The sequence below is a fragment of the Colobus angolensis genome, unplaced genomic scaffold (genome assembly GCF_000951035.1).
Source record: "Colobus angolensis palliatus isolate OR3802 unplaced genomic scaffold, Cang.pa_1.0 Scaffold154, whole genome shotgun sequence".
NCBI classification, from domain to species: domain Eukaryota; kingdom Metazoa; phylum Chordata; class Mammalia; order Primates; family Cercopithecidae; genus Colobus; species Colobus angolensis.
Window position 1 is genome coordinate 4382955 of NW_012114644.1, and position 10632 is coordinate 4393586.

At 53.8% G+C, this 10632-nt stretch overlaps 1 protein-coding gene across 1 annotated transcript; it reads right to left on the bottom strand.

Moving 5' to 3' along the window:
• Positions 1-2537: 2537 nt before the first annotated feature.
• Positions 2538-10322, bottom strand: CEACAM4 (carcinoembryonic antigen-related cell adhesion molecule 4). Its single transcript, XM_011936538.1, is given in 7 exon segments — positions 2538-2916; positions 3192-3233; positions 3732-3763; positions 4096-4148; positions 5181-5298; positions 8968-9327; positions 10259-10322. Coding segments are annotated over 7 exon segments (735 nt in total). The 3' UTR covers positions 2538-2850.
• Positions 10323-10632: the final 310 nt, after the last annotated feature.

Below are 10632 nucleotides of genomic sequence, written 5' to 3' on the forward strand. Positions count from 1 at the left end.
ATATATATATATATATATATATATTTGGATAGATAGATAGATAGAAAGATAGATATATAGATAGATAAACAGATAGATATTCAGACAGATCTTCAGGCCCCACTTGTCCCTGAGAAGGATTATTTGCCTATGGGAAGAACAAGCAGATGGCAAAGGCCTCTGACACCAAGCACAAGGCTCAGCCTGGAGGAGCTGGCAGAGGAGCCCAGGAGATCCCCTCAAGCATCTCCCCAAGGGCTCAGCTGGCGATGGAGGAGCAGAATGCTGAGCTCAGCGGATGCTCCAGGTTGAGTGATGGGTGTGCTTCAAAGGTCAGGCACAGAGAAGCAGACGTTAATCATGGAAGGTTCCCACCATGTTGGAGGCAGAGACAGAGGCCTAAATGTCAAGGGCAGGGAGACTCACCCTGAGGCCAAAGCAGGCTCTCAGCCGCCCAGAGACCACATCCTGGGTGCAGCAATCAGTCCTGCAGGGAGTGGCAGCAGATGTGCTAACAATCATGATGTCCAGACATGCAAATGTTTCGCAATTTGTGGATTGGAGAAGAATAGCATTATCTCTGTGATAGCTTCCTCTTTCTTACAGTCCTCATATAGAATAGAATGGGCAGTTTTTCCTGCAGTTCCTTCCTATCTGCAAGCTCCCTGCTGCCACCCCGGAAAAGAGCCTCACTGGGTCACTGTCCGTGGTGCTGATGTCCAGGAACTACTGAAGGGCCGGTGAGTTGTGATCTTTCAGTCACCTCTGCTCTCTTTTATTCTTAGCAACTGAGCATGTCACCAAGAAGAAGGTGGAGAGGTACTAGAGGCATGGAGAGCCCTCTGTCTCCCTCTCTCAGGACCTGGAGGGTGCTGGGGATATCACTGCAGGAACTGACGCCACAGTCAGGATGAACCCATCCAGGTGCCTATGTGTAGTTTGTGGTGAACGATGATGAGAAGATGGCCTTGAGAGGAGTGATGGACAGAACAAGGACATTTCAAAGATGTGCACATCCTCATCCCCAGATCTGTGGACATGTCACATGGTAAAGGACACTTTACAGATTAAAGGAAGGATCATGAGATGGGGAGGTTATGGTGGTTTATCCCAGGTGCATCCAAAATAACAAGGCTCCTTCCTTTTAAGTGACAGAAGGAGGCAGGAGGAGGTGGGGATGTGGGGATGGAAACGGCACAGAGTGGTTTCAAGATGCTGCACTGCTGGCCTTGAAGATGGAGAAAGAGGACACAGTCAAGTTTGCAGGGGGCCTCTAGGAGGTGGAAAAGGAGCGGAAAGGAGCTCTTCCCTGGAGCCTCCAGAAAGAACAGTCATGTGGGCACCTTGGTTCAGGTTTCTATGTCACTAAGCTTGTGGGAATTTGTCACAGCATCAACAGGAAACTAAAGAGGCCTCATCTTGTCTCATCTGATGCTGCGTGCAGGTAGGATCGGGGGTCATTTAGAGCTAAATCCCGATGCGAATCCTGATGTAAAACAACTCATTGCTGGTTGTTTTCTTACATCTCATCTCATGATGAAGAACCTGTGGCAGTGGCAGAACACCCTTGGGAACCGTGTGGTTCTGTGCTTTAGTGCAGGGACTGGCTTGTTTGTGGGAAGGTGGCACTTGGTTCAAGTGAACCTACATGAGATCATCACCCTTCCAGGGGCCCTCAGGGAAGGGCTGAGAACCGCTGGCCCAGGTGTGTGGAGGAGCTGAGGTAGGGCTGTGGGCCAGGGAGAGGAGCAGACAGGTTGTCCCATAACCATGGGAGCCTACATGAGCTTTAGATGGGGGAGCCCTGCTCCTCTGACCTGGACGCTCCTGTGTAAAGAGTTGGCTTGCTCAGTCAGATCCATGCCAGGGGGTAAAGTGGGAACTGATGGGCAATGAGGGGCTAGAGTCCTTGGTAGTGTTCAAGGACTGACTTATGGGTCTGTATTCACCTTGGTTACTCTGACAGCCCCTCTCTGTGTCCCACCAGGGATAAAGATGTCCTGAGCAGAAGCCACTGGGACAGAGGAGAACCTGGTGTCCAGGGCTAAGCACACAGGATCCTGGATTTGGGGACAGGCAAGTTCATTTGTGGAGGACAGTGATAGACAGGGCTGCCAGGGCCTGGGTGAAGAGGGCAGGAGGGCCCAGGACACTGGAGCCTGTGTGGGGGTCACACCCATGATCTGCACCACCCTTGGACGCTCCTGCATTGCTCACCTTTGTGTGGACATCAGATGGCCCCAACTTCCGTGCTCCTGAGACACCTCATGCATTCACAGAAGGACCCAGGCTGGGGCTGTGCATGGCCTTGGTCCCTGGGGCAGTGTGAGGACAGCCGAGCGCTCGGCTGGCTGGGCAGGGCTCCTGTGAATCCCACCCTTTCCTGTGTAGGGTCCACTCCAGCCTGACTCCCAACCCCCTACTCCTGTCTCCCAGGGAAGAAAGACTGGGGTTGAGATATGGTGAAGATGATATTTTCCCTGTGTGACCCGGGAAAGAATGGACATGGAGTTTCAAGTGAGTTTCTGCTAAGTTCCCATGAGCAGAAAAAGAGCCAATGAGAGGAAGGGTCCTCTTTATTCAGATCCTTTCCAGGTAACTCTGGGTGTGCCACAGGCCCGTTCACTTTCCCTGCAAGCCCCCGCTTCCTGTGGTGATGGGAGGCCTTTTTCCCAGCCCATCCAGAGCCCAGGGCAGCCTGTCAGGGTCTCCAGATATTTAGGAGAGACCCCTTTCCTCCCTGTCCCCAGGCCAGTGTCTTCTCAGGACTCAGAGCTGGTTCTCTGGCTCAGGCTTCATGTCCTTTCTTGTTCCCAGGGCTGGAGTCTTTGGGTACCTCCGTCAACCCACAGGAGCAGCTCCTGGGAGAACCTAAGAGACCACATCTGCTTTGTGGTCAATCCGGCAGTAAATGTTTGCGTCAGAGTGTAGCAATTCCTGCAAAAACAGAGAAGAGGCCTCGACCCCTGTGGCCTTCTAAAACAGGGTCTGGCATCTCCCAGGCTCTGGGCCCACCCAGGGCTGCTCTGGTGCTGAACTTGGCTGTGCTCAGGGGATTCCTGCTCCCAGGCCCCTCCCTCCTCTGCTCACCACCCCCTGTTCTCATTTTTACTGCATTTTCCTGAATCTCAGAGCTCAGCCAGGTGCTGTTGGGGGTAGATCCTGGGTCCCCTGAGGCCTGCGGGACCAGAACATCCATGGCCCACACTCACCTCATACATGGGAGTGGCTGTCCTGGGGCCAGGTAGGGGAGCCTGGGCAAGGGAGAGAGGGGATGTCAGGGGACAGCGAGGGAGAGTCATGGAAACCCAGCCTGGAAAGTTCTTTCTCTGATCTGCCAGGACTTACTTCCCTGCCTCTACTTCCAGGCATTTTCCCTCAGGAGTGACCAGCTCTGCCCTTGAGCTCAGCCTCCGAATGTGGATACAGCACCCCGACCCCTGTCCTGGCTGGGCCCACCCCACACCCTTGAGAATGTGGGCCTCTGACCGATGCTCCCAGTGTCCACTCTGCACCTGCTGGACTCCAGGGGTCTCCTCAGGCGATGGAGGGTCCCAGGGTGGGGTCAGCACAGGGTGTGGGTGGTCCTGGCCCTGTAGGGAGGCCGGGACCTTGGCCGGAGGGGCTCACTTTGACCTGACTGTTTGGGGGAAGGTGGGGCTGTGCTGTGCTGTGGGGTTAATGGTCCCCCTGCCCTGAGCCTGCACTACTGGGACCCCAGTAGAAAGGGACTGGGGAGGGAACAGGCTTACCGAGAAGGTGGATCTGTGAGAGGGACCGTGGCCTGGGGACAGAGACAGGAGTGAGCAGCAGGGTGGGAGGAGAGCCTGGACCCCTCTTGCAGGAGGGTGTGAGGGTCCTCAGCTCCCAGAGAATCAGGGAGAGGGAGCCTCTTCCCAGGGAAGACCTGAGCAGCTGAGGTTGAGGAGGTGACCCACGACCCAGAGACCACAGATCAGTCTGACTAAGCCAGTCGGGGTCCCCTGTGTCATGTTTCCTGATATCCTCCTTGCAGCCCCAAGGAAAGGATCAGAGGCCCCCAGAGGGTGACTGGCAGGATTGGACACTGTAGGGCAGACCTAGGGGCTTCCACACCTGGGCTGAAGGGACGCTCACCGGGGGTGGAGGCTGGGGGCCTCTCCTCCCTGAGGTCACGCTGGATGCTGGCCCTAGGAAAGGTCAAGGGTTATTCATGAGGGTGCAGGGAGAAATCACACGTTTAGGGGCAGAATAAAGGACAAGGAAGGGATTCCATTTTCAAGGACTGGAGTGAAGGCCTCCTGTCTCCATCAGTTTTGTGGCAGGAGCGACTGAGGAGGGGAGCTGAGGAAAGGCCTTAAGCAGCCACATCTGTCCTGGCCAGAGAGGAAGGACCCCCAGGCAGACGCTGGATGAGGAGAACATTGACCCAGGGACCCAGGAAAGGGGCTGAGGACCCAGGGAGGGAATCAGACCACCTGGGGGGTTTGCCTGAGAGGAAGGGTCAAGGCCCCAGAAGGAAAGCAGGGCCGTCCATGTGGGCAGGACACTGGGGGAGCTGGGGGCACGAGGAGGCAAGGAGCATGCATTAGATTCTCCCAGAACTCAGTGTCTCTGCCATGGCCAGACCCTCCTTTCAGGCCTGGAGATGCTGAAATGGGGGCAATGGGTTTTTCCTCTCTCTCTCCACCCCTTGGCAAGAGACATAAAGGACAGCAGGTCCTTAGGTCCAGGTTCTCCCGTCTCACACCTCAGGGACAGCAGTTACAGCATCAAGCATGGCGGGATGCTGACCCCACCCAGCCTGTCCAGGCTTTGCCACTCCCCACTTCGTGACCGTTTCCAGGACCCCCACCTTGGGGATCTCAAGCCTGCAAATCCCCCCCTCATGGGTGGGTAAATTCAATGAACAGCAGGAGGTACCAGATTCTGAGCACTCCCATCCTATCTCCCTCCCTTCCTTCCTCCCTCCAGGCAGCTGTGACTTTGCTGTGTTAGGGAACTAGGACCACACTCAGGGGTGCAAACTTAGTTGTGCCACATTCATAAAGGAGGAGGCAGCCTAGGATCAGCAGCTGGTAAGGGAGGAGCCATGGAATGAGAGGGAAGGATCCCTTGGGAGGACGAGGAGAGCCTGGCCCTGAATACAGGGTGGGGTCTCCCTCCTCCCAGACTGGGATCAGCCTAGGGGGTGGGAGGAGGCTGCAGAAAAGCTGTGGTACCTTCCAGTCCTGGCGAGGAGCAGGAAACACACCAGGGCGGCCACCAGAGCCGCCCCGACCAGGACCCCAGTCACGATGCCAGCGACAGCCCCCACAGGAAGGCCTGGGACGTTGTTTTCTGCAGAAAGGGGAAGGCAAAGGGGACAAGGCCCAAGTCTGTTCCAAGGGAAACCATAAGGGGCCTTGCAGGGCAGGGGCACGGTCAGGTAGGAAGGAAATGCTCCAGAGCCTGAGTGCGGTCTCTTGTGCTGTCCTCATAGCTGACTCCCTTGCTCTCCACAGTTGCACCATTTTCTGTGTCTCAGGCTTGAAACACTGGGATGCACCAACTCCTACATTCTCCCACAGGTGCCTGCACCTCGCCCTGCTACTGTGCCTTTAAATCCCTTCTTCCTCTCACTTCATGCCTCTTCCCTCTGTTTTTTTTTGGACGGAGTCATTCTCTGTCGCCCAGGCTGGAGTGCAGTGACGCAATCTTGGCTCACTGCAACCTTCATCTCCCAAGTTCAAGTGATTCTCCCGCCTAAGCCTCCCAAGTAGCTGGGATTACAGGTGTGTGCCACCATGCCAGGCTAATTTTTGCATTTTTAGTAGAGATTTTGCCGTGTTGTCCAGGCTAGTCTCAAACTCCTGATCTCAGGTGATCTGCCCGCCTTGGCCTCCCAAAGTGCTGGGATTACAGGTGTGAGCCACCATGCCCAGTCTTCTCTCTGTTTCTTCTTTTCTATTCCATGATTGTCATAGACAGCGAGCCCTTGCCATCAACTCAATGCTGATGAGCGGGGATGATGCTCTTTGACTGTTTTCAGGGGACTTCCATGTGCCAGGCCCAGTGGGAACCAAGCTACCTACAGCTCATCTCATCCTCGCATCACCTTGAGGGAGGGGGCGTCGCCTCCAGCTGCAGAGTTAGCATCTGAGACTTACAGTGCCTCAGTAAGTCAAGGAAGGTCACAGAACTTGTACATGATACAACCAAATTTTTACTGCATTGTTCCTGATTTTACCGCTAATAACAACCATATCAAAAAATAAGAACACTAGTTGACAGCATCAAGGGAGCTCTCACCCTGTGTGTAACTCTGCTTTAATCTCTCTAATCTCCTAATAAAGATCCTCACAACCACCCTGAGATCCACGTGTTACAGTGAGTTTGATCTCTAGTATATATGTAGTTAGACAGATGACAGGTGATAGATCGATCGATAGATAGATAGATAGATGTTGTTATTCTTTCTTAGCCTGTCCATCTCTCTGCTCACATCACCCTCTGTTCTGAACATTGTCTATGCTCTCCATTGCAGCCTGTAGCATATTAGTCAGAGTTGTTTTTTCATTTGTTTATTTGTTTTTGAGACAGAATCTCTCTCTGTTGCCCAGGCTGGGGTGCAGTGGTGCGATCTCGGCTTACTGCAACCTCTGCCTCCCGGGTTCAAGCAATTCTCCTGCCTCAGCCACCCAAGTGTCTAGGATTACAGGCTCCCACCACCATGCCTGCCTAATTTTTAGTAGAGGTGGGGTTTCACCATGTTGGCCAGGCTGGTCTCAAACTCCTGACCTCAGGAGTTCGCGCACCTCGGCCTCCCAAAGTGCTGGGATTACAGGTGTGAGCCACCGCTCCTGGCCCTAGAGTTGTTTTAAATTCCTGGTCTGATAATTTCAACATCCCTGCCACTTCTGCATCTGGCTCTGATGCTTGTTCTGTCTTTCAAACTGAATTATTATTTTTTCTTTTTGCTCTAGTTTGTCTTGTAGTTTTTGTTGAAAGCCAGGACATGATATACTGGGCAACAGGAAATTGGGTGAGCAGATGTTCAGTAATGCGGTGGTGAGTGTGGGGAGGGAGGGGTTCTGTGGTCCTGGATGGAGTCTGTGCCCTGGGCTGTGAATGTCACAAGTGCCTCAGTGCCTCTCAGTTTTTTCTTCCCCTTAGGTGGGACATGATGGCTTGAGGGGGCCAGAGTTGGATATTTCCCCTCCCCTCGGTCAGTTAGGCTCCCATAAACCCCCAGCAGGTTAGACTCTGGTAAAACAACAATTTATTCCTGCCAGCTAATAACTATCTGGACTTGCTAAGAAGAACAGATGCTCTGGCATATTTTTAAATATTTACTTTTTTCTACTCCCCAGAAAGGATGGGGGGATTATTATGGGATATTCACAGTGAGAACCGGGTAGAGCTGCAGGACGGAAGGCAAAAGTGGGGGGCTCCCCGCAAGCCCGATCTCTCCCCTGAAAACCTTCCCACAGCCCTGCAGCCCCAGAGTCAGATGAGACTCCGCTCCCAGGGGCAGATTTAGAGGAAAGGGGCCAGAGGAATGGGACATGGGTCTTACCCCTAGAGGGACAGAAAACAGGTGTGGCGGCCAGAACCTCCCAGGATCTTGTATCCAGGTCTGTGTCTCTGAAGAGGTTATAGATCATTCCTTCATTCAATCCCTCCCTCCTTCATAAGAGAACTACGGAGTATGTGTCTCACCCTGGGCCCTGGCTGGTGCAGAGTGTGAAAGGGGGAGAAAGCAAAGTCCTCCCCTTTATCCTCCCATCGGAATGATACCAACACATCAGGAAACACATGATTTCATGTCCAGAGATGGGGGTGTGGACCTGAGCAAGGAGGCCTGAACTTCCCCAGCACTGACTGATTGTTGAGGCGGGTGACTTAGTTAAGAAAAACCTGAGTAATTCTGTATTTACTCGTAACTCTCCAGACCAGAATCTCCCCCTTTGAGCTGTAGACACCTAAGAAGAAAACATCTGAACTGGTGGCTGCTCTGAGGTCCACGGACACCTAACAAGGCACCAGGGAGGAAGTAGAGGACGTGGCAGTAGCTGCAGACAGTCCTCACGTGACTCTGCCAGCTGCGATCTGCCCACCCTGGCTGGTGTCTGTATCTCTCTGTGCCTCACTTTCTCCTCTATACAATATGTAAATGGGAAATGGTCTGTGGCTTGCCACTTTGTCTATGGATGAACTTTAAATTATTCACAGGATCTGACATGAAGCTGGCACAGAGGAGGTGTTCACATCAACAGCCTCTGTTATTATTTGCCTCCATGGGAGAGCACCCCTGGGCATGATCCCTGGTGGACAAGAAGCTGCCGGAAATATTTTCTCACCTCTGTTCCTACCCCTGGGCCACTGACTGCCCAAAGGCATCTCTTAAGCTCCCCATTCAGAGGGCCGATGCCCTAGTAATCCTGTCCACCTGTCCTCTCCGGACTAAGTCCCAGGTAAAGTGGTAGGCTCTGTCCTTGTCCAGATGAGACTCTGGGAGTTGAGCTGGCACTGGTGAGCTCAGCTGGTAAATCCTTGCTCCCACAGACAGCTGGTAAATCCTTGCTCCCAGTCAACCCTGCCCAGGAGACCACACCCAAGCCCTGGCACAGGCTTCCCGGGGTCACCTGGAGTCAGGAGCCTTGGGGCTGAGCTTCTCTGTGAGGATCCCAGGACCCCCTCAGGCCGGGCCCTGACCCAGTTCTCCAGAGTCTTTCTCAGGGTCAGGTTCATGGGGAGGGCATGGGGTGCTTGGCTGAGACTGACCTCCCCCTGCTGAGGCCCCCCCACCCTGCCCCCATTCAGCAAGTGTCTGCAGGGTCTGGATGCAGGAAAGGAATTCTGATCTGTTGAAGTTTACCTCCTAGGTGTGTGTCCTGCACTAAATGCTCAAATCTCAACACGGGTCAAAATGCAGAGGGGAATGCAGGCACAGCCCAGGCCTGACAATCTCATGTGTGTGAAGCAGAACTGACCCCCAACACCCAGAGGCATGGGGGAATCACTCACGGTGTACGTGGAGCTGGCCAGTTGCTTGGTCGGAGTCATAACTGGCATTTATGGTTCGTAGGGTGTAGGATCCTGTGTCCTCCAGGGTGACGTTTTGAAACAGCAAGGATCCATTGGGGTATATTGTCTCTCAACCGCTGTATGCAGTCCCCGGGATATTTACTTGAACGTCTGTCAAATAACCAGCAATGAGAGGGCTCCCTTCTGCCGTTTGCCCCTTGTGCCAATAATAGGCTTGAATAGTCTCTGAAATATTGCGGGCCGGTAGAAGAACATCCTTTCCCTCTGCAGCACTGGACGGCAGGGCTTCAATAGTGAACTGGACAGTGGTGGGCAGGTCCCAGAAGGTTAAAAGTGAGGCTAGGAGGTGAAGAGAGCATCAGTCAATACCGGGACCTAGGTAGTGGGATGGAAAACTAAGGCCCTGGGTCCTCAGCGGGTCTCCTCATCCCTCAGCGGGTCTCCTCATCCCTCAGCCTTGGAGTGTGTGTGTGTGCACGCGTGTGTGTGTGTCCCTGCCTGGGTCGGCAGCACGACCCCCATTCCTTCAACACCTCTGACCTTGGTATTTTCTGGTGTGGAATCCTCTTCCCCAGGGGTCTGCATGGCTCCCTCCACACTGCTCTCAGATCCTGCTCACATCAGGGTGTTTTGGGGAGACTCCTCCCCTGACACCTCTTCTAGAGACCCTGGGTCTTCCCTTTCTGAACTTTCCCTGCTCTGCTCCCTCCGGAGCTCTTGTCAACACCTGACCTCACATTCTAGATCTCTTTGGGTGTCTGTCTTCCTCCCTACGAGAGCGTGAGCTCTGTGAGGACGGGGACTTGTGTGATCTTGGTTGCATCCCAGTGCCTGGGACAGGCTGCAGACTCCTGTGGATGAATTCATAGCATTCCCAGGGCCTCCAAGTCCTGAGGTTTATTTCCCAGTGTCTGAGGTTGTTGGCTAAGAACAGTGTTTTATGCCCTGGTTATGTTTTTATCTGAAGTGTCGTCTGATAATAGTTATTATTCTCATTTTTCAAAATGTAGTGGCAGGTGATGATTAACTAGGAAACAAGAACACTTGAGATTTTCCTGCCTTTTACCAATTTCAGTTCACTGAGATTTTCCTGTGGCGACCCCTGTCCCTCTATGATGTTCTGTCTCTTATCCAGCCTCCAACAGAAGCCCTCAGTCCCCTCTCAGAGCCCCAGGAGACCCCAGCCAGAAGCCCTCTGTCCCCTCCTACCCAAGAGACTCCAGTCTCTGTGCTTCCTCCTCCCACCCACTCCCGGAGAGTCCTCCCTCACCTGTGATCAGGAGCCCCTGCCAGGGCCTGTGCCCTCCATGGGGAGCGACTGAGGGGGGGCCCATGGTCTCTGCTGCCTGCTTGTCCTCCGTGGAGGGGACCTTGGGCTCCAGGAATGCTCTTGTCAGAGCTGCTGTGACTGTTAGGTCCACTGACCTTCCTCCTTTTGTGCTGAGCCTCCTCCAGGGCAGAAGCACTTCCCAGAGCCAGAGACAGAGGCAGGGCTCTGCCCAGGTCACCCCTCTGCCCGCTCCCCTCTCATTTCTGCCTTTTTTGTACCTCCTTCCCCTTTCTCTTCTGTGTACATTACAGTTTCCTAACCACACTTTGAGAAGCAGGGTTGATGGAGTCCACTGTCCCCAGAGAGGGTGACCT